Source organism: Gekko japonicus, unplaced genomic scaffold (assembly GCF_001447785.1).
Source record: "Gekko japonicus isolate JY-2015 unplaced genomic scaffold, Gekko_japonicus_V1.1 scaffold5, whole genome shotgun sequence".
Lineage (NCBI taxonomy): Eukaryota > Metazoa > Chordata > Lepidosauria > Squamata > Gekkonidae > Gekko > Gekko japonicus.
Window position 1 is genome coordinate 2108349 of NW_015168652.1, and position 18915 is coordinate 2127263.

At 43.0% G+C, this 18915-nt stretch overlaps 1 protein-coding gene across 1 annotated transcript in view; it reads left to right on the plus strand.

Annotated features, from left to right (window-relative positions):
• The window catches only part of NAPEPLD (N-acyl phosphatidylethanolamine phospholipase D), a 55020-nt gene that overhangs the window by 7446 nt on the left and 28659 nt on the right, over positions 1–18915 (plus strand). Inside the window, exon 2 of the mRNA XM_015415064.1 lies at positions 12989–13289. Coding sequence (XP_015270550.1) covers positions 12989–13289 — 301 coding nt within the window. The remainder of the gene's footprint in view (positions 1–12988; positions 13290–18915) is intronic.

Sequence of the window (18915 nt, forward strand, 5' to 3'; positions counted from 1 at the left end):
GGGAAATAGCCATAATGAAATCACACCATTAACCATTATGGAATTAAAAAGTGCCATGATTTACCAGGTTGCATAATGTCTCAAGGAATATGTAGGCAACATTTCCTTTTTTGACTTGCTTGGGCCTACAGTTTTTTTAAAGCACCTTTAATAGTGTTGTGGTTTCATAATACCAATGAGTGGAGAAGATGTTTTATGCCCAGGGCTTTTTTTGTAGAAAAAGCCCAGCAGGAACTCATTAGCATAATAGGCCACACCCAGTAGCAGAAACTCATTAGCATATTATGCCACACCCCTGACAGCACAACTCATTAGCATATTATGGCACACCCCATGCCTTCCCTTGGCTTGCCTGGGCGCCCTGCAGCTGCAGGGAGCCTGGGCAAGCCAGTCCTTGGAGGGAAGGGAAGGCAGTGAACCTTCCCTTGGCTTGCCTGGGTGCCCCGTAGCCGCGGGGTGCCGTGCAAGCCCCCCCCTTGAAGGGAAGGCTGCGGGGCACCCGGGCAAGCCAGCCCTTCCCTTTCTCCCTGATCCTTCCAGGGCCCTCCCTGGTCCACCCCCCTCAGAGTTGCGGGGGGGGGTGTCGTTCTCCAGGCCTTCCCTCTGTAGCCAAGCACACAGAGGTTTTGGCTGTAGTGGGCGTGGCCAACTCTGAAGCCAGCTGGAACTCCGTTCCTGCCCCAAAATAGCCCTATTTATGCCTCACCATTAGCTAAGATTACAGGAGGCATTTCCTTATCAACATCATAATTAAGCCTCTTTGTGTGTGTTTAAAAACACACACAGACACGCAAATATCTTTTTGCTTCCAAAGCTCTTCATGGTGGCCTTATCTCCAAGGTAACTGTGTTGTTCATTTTTTAAAATGGGAGAGAAATTGTTGAGTTTGGAAATTGTTCTGTAGGCAGAGCTTTTTCCTTTTTGGCTGATTGGGGCAGCTGTAGCAAGACCCAGTGCGGACCTGGCCTTCCATGGGCTGCGCCAGGTTCCTATGATGCTCTTTGTGCTATTGTTTCCCTACCATTTGTTGCATAGCAAGGGCGAATAGACGTTTCTAGATGGGTTGGAAGTGGAACATAAAAGTAAAGGTTGTTTTCCTCCAGTGCCATCCCTGAAAAATGACACACAGCAGCCACATTCTCTCTAGATTCGTCTTCATTAAGTGGTATCTTAAAATAATCTAAATTCTGTTTATTTCCTTCTCTGCTTTTCAAAACACTTCCTAATTACAAGGTGTAGGTGGCTAGTGGGAAGTTGTAAATCCATTGTAATTCAGGACTGTAATTAGTGAGAGAGTAAATTTGCATGTACAAAAAGAGATAGCAAGAATATCTACTGGCAAATATTCTGGTGCTCTCCGTTTCTGATTTTTCAGGTAAATATGCTGGATTAGACAGCCTGTTGTCTGGTTAACTGTTCATTTCTATACTGTACCATTCCTTCTAAACTGCCCCTGTAAACTCAGGCATTTGTATCAATTGTGATTCTGTCTTGTCAGGATATGTATCTTCTCTTGGTAAGGAAATGAACAGTGGTCTGTGTATTGGTTATGTAAGCACCAAGAGCTGGTGCAGATGCTACTGCAGCCATTAAACAGGCGCTCGCTAAAATGTTCTGCTAGCACTACGAGCAAACTGAGAGTTCCCATGTCAGACATTAAAAATTAAAAAGCAAAATGGAAAACTCTGTTTTAAAACCTGCAGTCCTGTACCTGGTTGTATTTCAGTGGGGCTTCAGCTTACAGAAAGTTAACGATTTTAGGAATTTCTGGATTTCAAGAACTTCACTGGTATTAGCCTATCTCTGTGGGTTGTGTAAAGTCTTGCCCCCCCCATTTTGAAGTGTGTGTGTGGGTGGATTACCAAAAGTAAAGCATGATCAATAGGTATCATAAATGTATATTGTTACTGTGTATATATTTGGAAATTAGTTTCATAGATTGTAATTGAATTTTCTCACCAAAGAGTGATTTGGGTCACCATGTTAATCTTGGATTGCAGTTAAGCAATGCATACCAAAGTAACATATTTTAGCATTGATAGATTTGTTTATCATGTTTTTAAAAATTGGTAGTAGCTGAAATAATGCTGTCCTGTACACAAGTATGTCTGAAAAGGAGTTGTACTATGTTGTTAAAGGTCTTGACAGTTGAAAAACGCTTGTATTCCTCTGATACACTCTGTGTGTCCAAGCCATCATATTTACCATTCCTAGATTGTAAACATGATGAAGGAGGATAGGTGTAGTTACAAGTCACTGTCTCATAAGCCATTAAGTTGAAATAGTTACGAAGAAGTTAATTGGAGATGAAAAGTACATTGGTGTAAGTTGGCTTCTTTAGACTGTTCAAGGATATTTTTACTGGGATATGAACCTTTGCAGACAGGTGATTTGCCAAGTAATGTTTATTGACAGCTATAAGAGTTTTTTTAATTCCTTGTGTGTTGAGAGAGTGATTATTCATTTGTCATAGTCTGTTTAAATAGAGAACAGATGTCAATATTCTACCAAGTGTACAGAAAATGGGATATATTGATTTCCTGTTGTATGTTGTCTCAGAGATTCAGAAATTATATAGATCTATTTATAGTCCTAAGTTCTCGTCTTTTGCATTCTTGCATGCTGTGCTGTTCACCACATTAATCAGTTTACTTATCTGTATCCAACATAAACAGCATTATATATGTTTCATTTGTTCCCCATATAGAGAAGTGATATTAAGGTAGAAAGTGTTGTGTTTGAAGCATCCATAAAATTATTTAAGTTGCCATCCCCTTAGCCTTCTAAGGAGTCTTAAAAATACATGTTGTACAGATACATGAAGACGCCTTATAATGGATTAGACCATTGATCCATCAAGGTAATAATTGTCCACTCAGACTGATAGCAGCTCTCCGCAGTCTCAGGCAGGGGGCTTTAAGAACATAAGAACATAAGAGATACCAGTGTTGGATCAGGCCAAAGGCCCATCCAGTCCAACACTCTGTATCACACAGTGGCCAGAAATACCAGTGCCATCAGGAGGTCCACCAGTGGGGCCAGGACATTAGAAGCCCTCCCACTGTTGACCCCCCCCAAGCACCAAGATGACAGAGCATCACTTGCCCCAGAGTCCCTGTCTATACCTAGTGGCTAATAGCCATGGATGGACCTCTGCTCCATATGCTTATCTAATTCCCTTTTGAAGCCGTCCATGCTTGTAGCCGCCACCACTTGAATTCCAAGTGTTAATCACTCTTTGGGTGAAGAAGTACTTCCTTTTATCCGTTCTAACCCGACCGCTCAGCAATTTCATGGAGTGCCCACAAGTTCTAGTATTGTGAGAAAGGGAGAAAAGTACCTTTCTCTACCTGTTCTTTCCCATGCATAATCTTATAAACCTCAATCATGTCACCCCTCAGTCGTCGTTTCTCCAAGCTAAAGAGACCTAAGCGCCTTAACCTTTCCTCATAGGGAAAGTGTTCCCCTTTTATCATTCGAGTTGCCCTTTTCTGCACTTTTTCCAAAGCTATAATATCCTTTTTAAGGTGTGGTGACCAGAATTGCACGCAGTATTTCAAATGAGGTTGCACCATTGATTTATATAGGGGCATTATGTTATTGGCTGTGCTGTTTTCAATATCCTTCCTAATAATCCTCAGCATAGCATTGGCCTTCTTTATTGCAGTCACACACACTGTCTCGACATTTTCAGTGAGTTATCTACTACAACTCCAAGATCTCTCTCCTGATCAGTCTCTGCCAGTTCAGACCCCATCAACATTATATTTAGGATTTTTTGCTCCAATGTGCATCACCTTGCACTTGGCCACATTGAACCCCATTTGCCATGTTGACGCCCAATTGCCCATCCTTGACAGATCCCTTTGGAGTACCTCACAATCCTCACATAACCTTTCACATAACCTATTACCTGGTCCTTTCAACTGGAATGCTGGGGACTGAACCTGGGACTTTCTGCATGCCATGCAGGTGCTGCACCACTGAGCCAAGGTTTCCCATCTTCTCTAAGGGTTCGAACAAATTTAATTCAAACTGTTGCTCAAAGTTATGGAGGGTTCTATGCATGAAATAGGTCCTGTTTTTGTTGGATGAAAGAATACATACAAAGGCAGAGGCATTGCTGTTATGCCCTACCTTATCATACAAATGGGCAACCTGTCCCATTCTTACTTGAGTATTGTTTGAAAACCTAGTGACGCTTGGGCCCTGAGACTGACATTTTGCCCAAGGCTATGATATATCTAGTCCCAACATGCAGAAAACCAGAACTAAAGTGAAACAAGCAGGAACCTGCAAGAACTGGTGGGGGGGGCCTGATTTTCTCCTCCTCCACTGTTTCCTCTTTCTCTTCCATGAAAGCTCATTTTTCTGTTCCTTCTCTCCTTCCCACCCAAGTCAACGTATCTTTATCTGCCCTTCTGTCTTCAGCCTCCCTTCCCTCCCTGCAGCCTCTGTCTAGGACAACTGTGGCCCAGTTATGTGGTGCCAACTGCTGGGCCAGGCCCACTTGCATGGTATGGAACCCTCAAGGGAGACACATCACTTCCCCCTGTATCCCCTTCCCTCCTCCTGGCAGCCCCCGTGTCCTCTTCCTTTTCTCTGCCTCATCCTTTCCTCAGCTATTCACCAGCCTACCTTTTATCTGCCTCCCATCTTCAGCTATGTTTATTATTCATTTACTTCATTTATACCTTTCCTTTCTCCACAGTAGGGACCAAAGGATCTTACATCATTTCCCTCTCCTCCTTTTATCCTAACTACAATCCTTTAAGGTAGGTTAGGCCAAAAGTATATGCCTGGCTCACAGTGAGCTTCCACAGCAGATTGGTAATTTGTACCTGGATTTTCCAGACCCTCCTCTAACTGCTATACCACACTGGCTTTTATAGGGTGCCTGCTGTTGAACAGTAGCAAGCAGCCAGGCCTAGGTGGTTCATGCAGGTCAGATGGTATCAAGTCACTCTGTGGTTGCTGCCAGGCCTGGCCCCAGTGAGTCTTCCATCAAAGGCCAAAAAAGGCCTTGAGGAGGACCCAGCCCCCCTACCCCTGCCTTTTACTGACAGAAACCGAGCCTACTGTGCTGTGGTTGCCTAGCAACAGCCACTGGGGACTTCCTTTTTTAAAGCTGCAAACATTCCTTTTATCATTTTGGGATTTTTAACCTCCCAAATGTTTGTTTTTTAAAGATTTCAGACTTTTCTGCCTGGGGCGTTTTTCAGGTTTGTGAAAAGATCAGTCTTGGCCCTTCATGGGTCCAGTTTTTGGATTAAAGTATCCTAGGATTTGGCTGACTTCACTATTAGAATATACAAGTGGAAATCTCCAAAGACTTGCAGGAAGCATTTCTTTCCCCCCTCCCTCACTATTCCCTCTTACCCTTTAGTGAAAGCCCCCATTGCCTCTTCTTTTCCCCTTCTTTCCTAGGGTTGCCCACCTCCAGGTGTGGCCTGGAGATCTCCTGGCAGAGGTCATTTCGGGGGGGATGCGGGGGGACGCAGTCCCCCCGGGTGAGGTGCAGGGGGCAGGGCACATGACGAAGCCCCGCCCCCTGCTTCCGGCCACCCCGCTTCCAGCCCTCATTCAGCCAGGAGGAGGCAGGAGAAGAGGGAGGGTAAGTTGCTTCCTCCCCGCCTCTCCCCACCCCTGCCTGGGGCCAGGGAGGGCCTTTGCAGGGCTTCCTCGCACTCCCGCTGGCCTTGCAGGTCCACCGCCGGGCCCCTGATGTCAGGGGGTGTGACATATGCTAATGAGTTATGCTAATGAGTTCCCCTAGCTCTTTTTCTACGAAATGACCCCTGTCTCCTGGAATTACAACAGACCTCACAACTACAGAGATCAGTTCTCCCTTAGGGTTGCCAGCTCCAGGTTGGGAAATTTGGTGGTGGAGTCTTGGTTGGCAAAGTTTGGGAGAGAAGAGACCTCAGCAGGGTATAATACCATAGAGTCCACCCTCCAAAGCAGCCATTTTCTACAGGAGAATAGATCTCTGTTATCTGGAGATCAGTTGTAATTCTGGGTGATCTCCAGCCCGCACCTGGAGGCTGGCAATCCTAGTTCCCCTGGAGGAAATGGCTGTTTTGAAAGGTGGAGTCTATGACATTATACCCTTCAGAGGCCCCTCCCCCCCTCAAACCTCCCACTCCGCAGGCTCCACCCTCCAAATATCAAGGTATTTCCTAACATGGAGTTGGTAACCATATCTTCTTCCAACCCAACAGCCAACCTACCTTTATCTGTCCCTCAGTCTTAAGTTTTTCCTCTCTCTCCCGCCCCTGCTGGCAGCCTCTACCTAGGAAAATTGTGGTCCAGTTATGTGGTGCCATCCTCTGGGGGCCAGGCCCAGTTGCATGGTAGGGAACATTCAAGGACATGTGGGGTGACTCCTCATTTCCCCTCTGTCCACCTCTCCATACTATTATCACCCAAACAGGCAGTCTCCCAGATCCCAGTCCAGTGCCCTAACCCTCTATACAGCACTAGCTTTTAGTGTAGGAGACTGACTCAGATGCCTTAAAACACCTCTGAAAGAAGGTTGTGGGGGGACACACATACCTGTGATTGTGCTACTTTCCTCATTCTAGTTATGTCACCTCCTCTGACATCACAATTTCACTTTTCCTCAAAGCTGCCTTGCAGCAGCTAGATGATAATACAGGAAGCTTTGTCATCTCAAGCCAAGACATGGATATCTTAGTTACAACAGTGATATTTAGCTGCTTTTAGATCTGCATAAAATCTCAGGAACCATTTGCACTAATGTAGTTTTGAATTTAATACCAAAATAATGGATGAAATGGCATTGTCAACATTTAAGTAAGCAGGTCAGTTCTTGTGCAAAGAACAGGCATCTCTGTTAACTTCCTTTTCTGATGGTGCTTAAAGTATTTAAGCTAGATTTCTTGGAGAAATGGGTGCACGTTTACCCCATTATTGTCAAAGGTGACTGATAATTCAGGATTATACCTCTATTAGTGGGACTCTGTTGAAAATTGATTGTCTACAAAATGCACTAATGCACCAATACTAAAAGGTCTTCCTTTAGAATCCAGTAAAGATTTGTTTGCCTTTGCTTTGCAGCCTAATCCTAGTTTCTAAAAGAGTATGGTAACTGTATGCATAGATGCGATTCTTGGCTGTGATGTTTGTCATAGCAACCCTTGAACTGTAACCGTTAACCTTAAAAGTACAAGTTTGATAGGTGCCTTGAGTTGCCTGGGACATTCAATCTGTACCCAAAGGTTTAGGTAACTTAGTGGACTTGACATTTCACCCCACACCACCTTTCTTGTTCCCCCTTTTCCTCCCACTCATTTTTTACCTTTAGCCACAGCCTCCCTTATGCTGGGGCTCCCCTTTCTTGTTGAGCTACCTTTCGTCACGTCCTGAGTCTGTTCTCCTAATGTTTTACTTGCTCTTCTATATTTCCCTGACACTGTATTGGACATGCTTTTTGATATGTCTCTTGTCTGTGTTGTAGTATATACTGTGTTGAAATTTAGAAAGATTGCAGAAAGATTTTTAAAATACAAAGTATCTGTCATGCTTGGTTCACTGTCCACTTTGATTTCCTTTTGTGAGCCAATATGAGGCATGGTCCTTTTTCAGACCAGTTTTGAGTCTTCAGCATCTCTTTCCTGGTGTTTTGTCCAAAAGTGCAGAGAACCTTTAGATTCCAGGTCTTGTGACAATTCCCCTCCACAACCTTTCACTGGAACCAGAATGTTATTATGCATATATATATTTAAAACAATCAGTTGCAGTTCAGCTGTTAAAGTTAAATTCTTGAGCACTCCAATTAGTATGGGCACCTTTAAAGGCTATCCAGTGGGTTTACCAGGGGTGCTCTCCCACCAGAGAGCAAAAACCAAGTTGCCCCTTTCACTTCTGAGAGCCAGTTTGGCGTAGTGGTTAAGAGCACGGATTCTAATCTGGGAGAACCAGGTTTGATTCCCCACTCCTTCACATGCAACTGCAGGTGTGACCTTGGGTCAGTTACAAGTTCTTTCAGAGCTGTTCTCTTATGAGTAGTTCTCAAGAGAGCTTTCTCAGCCCCACCTACCTCACAGGGTGTCTGTTGTGGGGAGGGGAAGGGAAAGGAGATTGTAAGCTGCTCTGGGACTCCTTCGGGTAGTGAAAGGCGGGGTATAAATCCAATCTCTTCTCTTCTTGTTCATCTTTGCACACCAAAGTTTTGCTGAGAGAAGCTGGTCATTCAGGCCATTGCCTTGTGTTAGACGGTAAAGTTTCAGACATTGATGACCAGAACCAACAGAGGTCCCTGCCCATGCATTTGGATCAGGCAACCTGAAGTGTCAGATATACCACTCCCAAGCCCAAGATACTTCAGGGTGCTGGATGATTAAACTAATTTAACTATCAGCCCACACTTAATCTGCCACCCATAATTACCAATCTGCTCCACCCAGACCTATTGAAATAAGCCTCTGCTCTTTCATATGGTATGAAGCAGATGGAAAAATAGACTTCCATAGCCAATTAAAGACAAACTTCCTGCTCGGCCCCAAAACATCTCACTAATCGTATACTGTAAACAAACTAATATATGCACATGCTGATATCCAAAGGTTTACTGCAGAAGGAAATAAGAATTCTCATGGCATTTGTAGATTAAAATGCATAAAACCTCTAAAATAGTGCAAGGCAACACAAAGTAATAAAATGGAAGCATCCTAAAATACAGGCCTACAATCTGGCCCTGAGCTACATGGGATCAGCACTTTAGCTAACAAAGTATATACCACATACTATTATTGGAGTGTTTTTCATTTAACGATATTGAAACTGCAAAGAGGGAGGCTTTGGCCTGCAGATAAAATGGAATCTGATTCAACTTTTAAAATTCAGCTAATAGAAGCTGAGATTCACCTCAGGGAATGTTTCTAGATGCTAACCACAGGTCCTACTATTAACCACCTTTCCTGTTTAAACCTGCTTATGTTTTCCAGTGGAAAAAATTGTGTGAGTAATTTTTTGGTTGAAGAGTTTGGTTCTCCATATCATTGGTGTTTGACCTCTGATCAATAGTTACTATAACCACACAGAACTCTTGGGACCTCATAAGGCCTTTCAGTTCTAAGCAACTGGATTAGCAATCAAGCTATCATTTTAGGGTTGCCAATCCCCAGTTAGGGGCAAGGATAGAGATGTGAAAGCCCAGAAAAAAATGGAAAAATTCAGAAAAAAACAGTTTCCCCCCATTTTTTTCTTGAAGCCTTTTTTGTTTTTTCCCCCCGAAAAATTGGAAAAATTGAAAATAGAAAAAAAATGATTATGGAACGTTTTATTTTAACATGATGAATAAAATATTTTAAGATATGGTGTTCAAATATTTTCCAAATCATTTCTAAAATATATATATATATGGTATCTGATCTAATTTCTGTGCACTGAGGACAAGCAAGTCCTAGGTTACAAACTGAACTCTCCAATGCAAGAACAAGCTGCATTTCTTCCTTTAGGAAGTACGATTGTCAGAAGAAAATAAAAAAGTTTCAGTTTTGCTTTTGCATGTGGGTGGGTATTCTGTTTGTAATAATTGTTTGGATACACTATATTTTTAATATGCTAGTTGTGATAATTTCATGCCAAGTAAAAATGTCCATAGTCATATTTTATGTTCCTAAAGTAACAGAATGACTTTCAATCTAGAAAAGACAAAAGAAATGCTAATGTAGCATTTTTTCAATTTTTCCAAAAATTTCCGTTTCCCCCCGAAAAAAACGGGAAAAACTCTCCTAACCCCCCCAAGTTTCAAAAAGATTAGAACATGGGGTCTAATTCTATGAGCCCCAAAAGAAGATGCTTCTACTCTCTATTATTATTATTTTTTCATCCTCCTAGGGGGAGGTTTTTATTGGGGGGTTTTCAGACTACAAAACTACAACAGAAAATATAGGAAAGGGAACTACATCTAGGGAATAAAGAAAAAAGACCCACAACTAACTAAAAACCCAAGAGTAGGAGATCATACATCACCTTAACACCATGCTATTTTCAAAAAGCTAGTAATAATACAATGAATTTAGTCAGTTATGCTAGATTAATTATCATTTAACCATCCCTTTAACTATTTAAAGAAATTCCCAGAGCATCCCCAAGTTATTTCAACATTTTTTCAGGCACAAATCAGAGTCCTTCAGCCCTTATTTATTCTTATCTTTTCTAATCCTCAGTTTATAAGGGCTTTTGGGGGCAGCCGCCCCCTTTTCAGAGGGGGAGTCCTCGTCCGAAGACCCCGAACCCAACTCGCCATCAGATTTGTTTTCTTTTTCCTCCTCTTTGCCCTCTTCTGGTTCCCCAAGCTGTGTCCGCAGAAATTCATGTGCTTTAAAAACAGAGTCAATCTTTTCTTTTTTATGAAAGTTTATGAAAATGACGCCTTCTGAGGTTAACCATCTGTAACTGATGCCATTTGTTTGTAAGAAAATGATTAATTCTTTATAGTTCTTCCTCTTGTGTCTTATATCAAATGGAATATCTTTTAAAATCCTGATATTATTGCCTCCAATTTTCAAGGGTGTTCCCGAATCTGCTTTCAAAATTTGCTCTCATGTGTCTCTTCGAGAATCTGACCACTATTTCCCCAGGCAGATTATTTTTCTTGATGTACGATGAATAGGACCTGTAGACCACATCCATCTCCAACGCTTGTCCTGGTCAGCAGCACTCGTACCATGTGGTCACTCAGCGGCAGGACCTTCAGGGCGGAGGGGTGCCTCAATTCGGCTTTCAGCCATCGAAGAGGTTGCCCTTCCAAAGCACCCTGGCTTGGAGCCTTTTACCAAGGCTCCCAGGGGGTCGTGACCCGTCGGACCCCCTCCCACATGCTGGTGTGCAGTTTACATCCCCGGGACGTCCGGGAGATGTGTCTGCCTGCGTGTCGCCATAAACCGGAAGCTCCCACTCTCCATTATTTCCAATGGAGGGAAGGCATTTAAGAGGAATATGGTTCCTTTAAATATGATGGCCAGAACTCCCTTTGGAGTTCAATTGTGTTTTTCCCTCTCCCAGAGGCTCCTGTAAAGTCCCCCACTGGCTTGTCAACCTCACCTGACAACCTTAAATGGTACCAATGTGTGTGACTTGGATGGAGAATGAGTTGAGAGCAACCATTATGTTAGAAGCACAAGCTCCTATCAGGGAATCACAAGAACCTTCTGGATGTGGAGGGTGGACCTGGATGTGAAATCACAGGATGTGACATCACAGAAGTGATGTCACATCCTTGCTCCTGGCTCCATTCCCAAAGTCCCAAGATGTTTCCTGAGGCGAACCTTGCAACCTTGCATTATTTGTTTCGGTGTTCCTAGCTGGAGGGTTCATTTTAATCTGGCGGAAGTTCATAGCTTGCAGTGGGAAAACACTTACTTGCTCTTAAGGTGGATAAAAATCAATGTTTTTTTAAAAAATCAAATGTTTTTAATAGAATGACTTTTGGGGGGAAATCTATCAAAAGATAGTTTTCTGTTTAAGATACATTACAGTCCAAAGGTTATTCATCATGAAATATGGGTTAGTTTTTGATTATGTAGCGTAAGGTTGTATATTCATGCATTGTTTAATTTTTTTGGGGGGGGGGTAAATGAATTCCATTAATCCATTCAAAACATTATGCTCTCCCAGGAGTTTCTGTAAGATTATTTTGGGCAATTTTTCTATCTAGAAGATATTATCACGGGTGCTTGATTTTGCAGTTCAAAACTGAATTTGTGTCTGCAGAGCTAACATGCCTCTTTTTCACAGCAAAATGTTATAAAACAAATAGAATACAGAGTTAAGAGACCTCACTTGTATTGGTCCTCTGCAAATCAGTGCACACAGAACCAACTCCTTCTCTCTTAAGTGCTAAGTTTCAAGACGTTCAATGAATATAAGGATGTTTGGGGTGGAATAGGTCTGGGTAAGGCGGAGATGTTAAGAGCTAAGTGTGAGGAGGGAGGGGCAAGCAGTACAAATGAAAGTGAAACTTTTTGAGTGGAATACTCCAAAAATCTTGAAATCTTTGAGTGTATTTTCATGGATATGTTTAAGCAAATACAAGAATACATATGCCATATAATTTTATTGTTTTAGTTAAATAAAACAATTTAAATCGTTATTGTTAATGATTGTTTTTCTTCTTCCAATAAAGTATAGCAGAAAAGTTGTCCAAATATGAATGATTAACCTATTAAACCGGAAATAGTTCTCCTTGGAATGATTTCATAATTATCTATTTCAAGTGGTAAATAACCAGTCATTAATTTTCTGATATAACTAAAACTAACCTGAAAAGTGATTATACTAAAATGAAACCTTCATCTGGGTTGTAAATATTAAGGCCAGCAAGAATGAGCCTTAATGTAGAAAACCATGATTTAAATTGAGTCTTATTGACTAGTGATTTAAATCAAATCCACCCTGCTTGCTGTTCTCCAAATGTGTGAAATCAACCGAGCTAGGGCTTCTAAAATGTTTGGTATATGCGTGTTACATTTGACTTTATTTGCAAACCATAAATAAATGACATCCATTTTGATGAGCGTAAACTTATTTTTCATAGTGTTGCAGTTTAGCAATCTGAGTCCAGTGGGTTCCTCACCTGGCTATGTGCTAGGAGTCCATATGGGGAGGGCAAACCGGGCATGGGTAGTCTAGGTATGCAAGAAAACTTCAGTTTGTTGAAATTATTCCACCTGCTTCCTCCATCTTCAAAAACTAGTATCTGGGAGGGTGAGTTAGATTGTGTGTGTGTGGCTTTTAGCCCACTTTCCCATCAAAGGTGGTCTGGGTTCCATGCAAGAGTCCTGAATATTGAAGATGCTGAAATGTCTGCCTGCTAAGATGCGTTCGTTTGACATTCTTTGTTCTGAAAAATGGAGACATAGCAGCTGCTCACAGGTTTATTTTAGGGGCATAGCTTGATGTTTCTAGCATTTTTCAGTTGGAGGGCAAGTAACTGGTCTGAATGTTATTTTTTCCCTAGTTCTTTACTGAAAGAAATGGATGAAGAACAGCCTTTGTCTGCTTGCAGTCATTATCCTAAAGAAGCTCTAAGGAAGCGTCAGCATTCAAGTCAAGGTTCCCGAGACAGTGATTCCTCTCGGGTATCCCGGAAAAGCTTCCGACTGGATTACAGGTTGGAGGAAGATGTCACAAAATCGAAGAGAGGTAAAGATGGGAAGTTTGCCAACCCTTGGCCAACGTGGAAAAAACCCTCTTTCCATAATATTTTGAAGTGGGTTCTTACAGAGAAGGACAACAGCAAAGTTCCTGGTTCAAAGCAGGTAAGTATTCTGTTTTTACTTAATCCAGTCATGTCCTAAGAGAGTCAGTTTGATGTAGTGGTTAGGAGCGTGGATTTCCCACTTCTCCACATGCAGCTGCTGGCATGACTTTGGGTTAGTCACAGTTCTCTCAGGGCTGTTTTGGAAAGAGCAGTTCTCGAAAGAGCTCTCAGAAGAGAAAGGAAATTGTAAGCAGCTCTGAGACTCCTTCAGATAGTAAAGGATGAGGTATAAATCCAATCTATTCTTCTCTTCTTTACTCTCTGCTTCACACATAACATTTTTAAGATGCAAACTTGTGTTTTTTTATGCATCTCTCAAAAAAAAATCAAGTGGGGGATTTGATGAATCATGTGATTCTTGTGTTGTTGGGTACATCCATCATGGGATTGGTTATGGCTTTGTTGAACGCAAACTTGATGGCAAGTTCATGTTTGCTGTCATACAATGTGTATGGAACTACTCTTTAAAAGCAGATGTTTGGAAATTATTGTTAGCTTGACTACATTGGCATACATGATGTATGAAGTCAATTTTTGTTAAGCAATATATACAGCACACCACTTGTTAAAGAAGTTAGAATCAAAGAGCGTCACACTTGAATCCTATTGAATTAAGCTAGTTATTGTTTTCTCTGGCTTTGAGTCATTGGGTGCGGTCAAACGGCGTGCTGGGAGCGGGTTAAACTGCTCCGGCCCCATTCGTTGTTTTTTTTAACCTGGAGAATCGCGATCACACTCACCTCCTTGTTCCAGATCGCTGCGCAGCCACATCGCTCCCTGCCGTCCACATGTGGGAGCGTGCGTCGGTGTTGGTTTTCTCTCTCTCTCAGTTTGGGCATGCACACAGGAGGCCATCTGTAGAACTAAAATGTTTGCACGTGCACAGAACAGCAATTTCCACTTCAACCTAACTGCTGTAACACTTCCCTTTAAACTTTAAAGGGACACTTGCCTTTAAACGTTTACCCTGAAACTGGCCTCCGTGAGATCCCGAACTCGTCTAAACGCTAAAACTTAGGCACCGTTTAAACATTGTTTTTAATAATGCAGCGGCAGACCTCCGCCTATACGCCACACCACCAACACTTAAAAAAGAATGGCAGGCGAAAAGCGGAAGCCTCAGGCAGCTTTCAAGCGGGGAGGGGGATTAAATCGGAAGTCGCTCGCCACCACAGGAACCATCAGACATCAGAAAAGTGCGGCTGGAACCAGAGAATCAGGGAAACACCACTTGGGCACCTGGTATCAAAATACTCCGGGTTAAAGCGGTTTTGAGCCGTGTAGATAAAATCCGTTTCTGAGGCGGGCCAAAAACGGACTAAACGGCCCGTCTGAACGCACCCATTGTGTAAAGATGTTCCATTTCAGAGATTCCCTTCTCCCATCATACACAAATGCTAGGTATCTTAGACAAGTTACTTTTGAACTTCAGCAGTCTAACACTCTTCTGTCATTGATTGTGGCACTAAGATTTGGGGCTAGGTGAGCAAGAAGTTTATAAAGACCTGGATTTGAGTGATATAGTGCAGCTGTAGATCTTCCCCATCCTGATGGTGGGGGGGGGCCCTGCTTCACGCTCTCCAGAATACTTGTGCAGGCCGCTTTCCCATACGCTTTCTGTTCTCCCCACCCTTAATAGATGCTAACTGTCCTCCTTCGCAGATTTTTGGGGGTTGTTAAGCATTAATTAAACAAGCACATTCAGTGCTTGTGAGAACTATTTATGTATAATTGATGAATTAAAACTTTTTTGCATACCGGGGAGTCCTGAGAACAGGCAAATCTCGTATCATTAATTGGTTGTCCTGCTTTTCTGCCCTGCTGGATGTAGGCCATCAAAGTTTTGGTTAGGTTAGAGATACACAAGCTGGTGATTGAGAACAAAGTCAAAGAGTGGCTAATGAAAATAAGTATCTGCACGCAGATACTTGGCTATTAGTGTGTGTGTGTGTATACACACACACATATATAAGGTCATCTACTCAGGCCTGTTAATTAATTCACACAGTTCAGCTGTGAACCTAGTATGGGAGGGGGAGCTTGTTCTCACTTTAGACACATTCCATGGATACTGCCCAGTGTTTGGTTGAGGAGGTAAGGAAGTTATGGCTGTCAGTTTTCTATAAAATGCAGATTCTTACCCTTTCCCTCCCTATCCCTACTTTCCTGCCAATAAGATATGTGTATTATTTTCTGGAACTCTATGTTTAAGAACTATCATTGCTGCTGTAGGACTTGAAGTAAGTGTCAGCTAGATTACTTTATTATTTTTTTATCATTTACACTGCCACTGAACTATATGCCTTGTTTTAATACTTTCTTCCTCTGAGGCAGAGGACATCTTGGTGGAGTGATTCCCTCTGCCCAATCAAGGGAGGCAGGAACTAATTTTCAGCCTCCGGTCTTCAGCATCATGGGAGTCACCCTCTTCAATTTGTTTCCTGCCTCAGAAAGGAGTGCAGCTAGGGAAATGGGTTCTGCCCTATCTCATCTACTTTCTGTTTCTCTTTGTCCTCTTCCCGCCTATTGATTCTGCCTTGCCTTCTCCTTTCCCCCCTTTTCTCTTTCTCCCTCTCCCTCTGTGGACCCTGAGAGTACGGACAGGTGCGGTAGCCGCTTAAGGACGCTATGCCTGTAAGAGTATGTTGGTTTCATGTCAGCTGCGGAGACTGAGCCCTCCCTCATAGGCAAGGCACCCCTGACACAAGGCAGCCTGCCAAGGAGAGCGGCATGGCCCGCATGCAGTCCTCACATGCAGCCTTGGCTGACCACTTGGCGCATGGAAAAAAGCGTGCCAAGAGAAATTGCCTCGCTGCCAGCTTGCCACTAGTAGACACTCCCATCATGGCTCTGCAATCCTCAGGCCTCTTACCAGAATATGGGGAAGGCATCACTTGGGACAGCCTAGACAATAGGGTAGATTTTGCTTTACGGAAGGCACATGAAGCCATGGCGATGGCAGTCAAGGGTTCTACAGTGGCATCCATCATATCAAGAGCTGCTTTGGTCCAGAAAAATATCACTGCAGATACCAAGTTAAGACTTTTTTGTTGTTGTTTAGAGCCATGTTGTCAGCTGCTGCAGCAAGAAGGACCCGCTGGCTCCAAGCATGGCCAGTGGATTTTCATGCCAAAACCATAATCACAGCATATTCTTTTTCAGGGAGACAGGCTTTTTGGAGATTGGGTGGACAAAATCCTTGTGGAAAGAAGGGATAAAAGCAAGCTTTGCCTAAAACCTTGAGGTGTACGGATAGAAGGCAGTACAGTGGGGCCTCCTTTTGTTCCCAACACATTTTATCAAGATTCAGGCAAGACCAAAGAAGGTCCTGTGGCCAGTCAAGACCCTTCTACAGAAGAGGAGGGCAACTATCCAGATTCTCAAGACAACTTGGTCCTCAATTCAAAAAGCCCAATCAGGGCAGGAAGCAACCTAGAGTATGATGCCAGCAGCATTCTGGTGGGGGTGGACAGTTTCTTCTGTTCAAAGAAACCTGGATTCAGTTTCAAGCAGATGTCTGGTCCATCAAAGTAGTCATCAAGGGTTGCGCGATAGAATTTTCCAGCCTCCCTCCAAAATGCTTCATATAGTCACCAGTTTCCAACAGATCAGAAAAATGACAGAGGGCCTTTCTGGCAATCTGACACCTCCGTTTGATAAAAGCCATTGAACCAGTCCCATTTCCAAACAAGGGGTCAGGAGTCTACTCTATATTCTTTACAGTGCCAAAGAGAAACAGAGATTGGAAGGCCATCCTGGACCTAAAATTCTTGAATAGGTTTCTCAAAATGAGGCACATCAGGATGGAAATCCTATGCTCCATCATAGAATCTCTGCAACCAGGAGAGTTTCTCATTTCCATTGACATCACAGAGGCATATCTTCATGTTGCTATTCTCCCAGCTCACAGGAAATACCTCGACTTCTGCTTTAGAGACTCCAGTTCCAATTCAGAGCGCTCCCATTCCGCCTCTCTACTGCTCAGAGGACATTTTCCAAGATACTGATCACTGTAATCATCAGATTTGGACAGCAAGGTATTAAGAACATAAGAATATAAGAGAAGCCAATGTTGGATCAGGACAATGGCCCATCCAGTCCAACGATCTGTTACACCGTGGCCAAAAATACTAGGTGCCATCAGGAGGTCCACCAGTGGGGCCAGGACACTAGAAGCCCTCCCACTGTTCACCCCCCCCAAGCACCAAGAATACAGAGCATCACTTGCCCCAGGCTGAGAGTTCCTATCTATACCTTGTGGCTAATAGCCATCGATGGACCTCTGCTCCATATGCTTATCTAATTCTCTCTTAAAGCCGTCCATGCTTCTAGCTGCCACCACCTCCTGTGGCAGTGAATTCCATGTGTTAATCACTCTTTGGGTGAAGAAGTACTTCCTTTTATCTTTCTAACCTGACTGCTCAGCAATTTCATGGTGTGCCCACGAGTTCTTGTATTGTGAGAAAGGGAGAGAAGTACTTCTTTCTCTACCTGTTCTATCCCACGCATAATCTTATAAACCTTGATCATGTCACCCCCCAGCTGTCATTTCTCCAAGCTAAAGATCCCCAAGCGTTTTAACCATTCTTCATAGGGAATGTGTTCCAACCCTTTTATCATTCTAGTTGCCCCTTTGTCCACTTTTTCCAATGCTATAATATCCTCTTTAAGGTGTGACCAGAACTGTACACAGTACTCCAAATGAGGTCGCACCATTGATTGCTACAGAGGCATTATGATACTGGCTGATTTGTTTTCAGTTCCCTTCCTAATAATCCCCAGCATAGTGTTGGACTTTTTAAATTGCAGTCGTACACTGTCTCGACATTTTCATTGAGTTATCTACTATGATTCCCAAGATCTCTCTCTTGGTCAGTCTCTGCCAGTTCAGACCCCATCAATGTGTATTTATAGTTAGGATTTTTGGCTCCAATGTGCATCACTTTGCACTTGGCCACATTGAACCCCATTTGCCACGTTGACGTCCACTTGCCCATCCTCAACAGATCCCTTTGGAGTGCCTCACAATCCTTCCTGGTTCTCACCACCCTGAACAACCTTGTGTCATCTGCAAATTTAGCCACTTCACTGCTTACTCCCAACTCCAAATCATTAATAAACAAGTTAAAAAGCATTGGACCGAGTATTGATCCCTGTGGTACCCCACTGCTTACCACCCTCCACTGAGAAAATTTCCCATTTATACTCACTCTCTGTTTCCTATTAATTAGCCAGTTTTTGATCCACAAAAGGACTTGTCCTTTTATCCCATGACTATTGAGCTTACTTAGGAGCCTTTGATGAGGAACTTTATCAAAAGCTTTCTGGAAGTCAAGGTAAACAACATCTATTGGGTCCCCCTTGTCCACATGTTTGTTCACTCCCTCAAAAAACACTAACAGGTTAGTGAGACAAGATCTTCCCTTACAGAACCCATGCTGAGTCTGCCTCAATAGTTTTTGTTCATCAATGTGCTTACTAATTCTTTAATTAATAACAGTTTCCACCAACTTACCGTATTTTTCGGACCATAAGACGCACCTGACCTTAAGACGCACCTAGTTTTTAAAGGAGGAAAACAGGGAAAAAAATATTCTAAACCTTCGGTCCATAAGACGCACTCA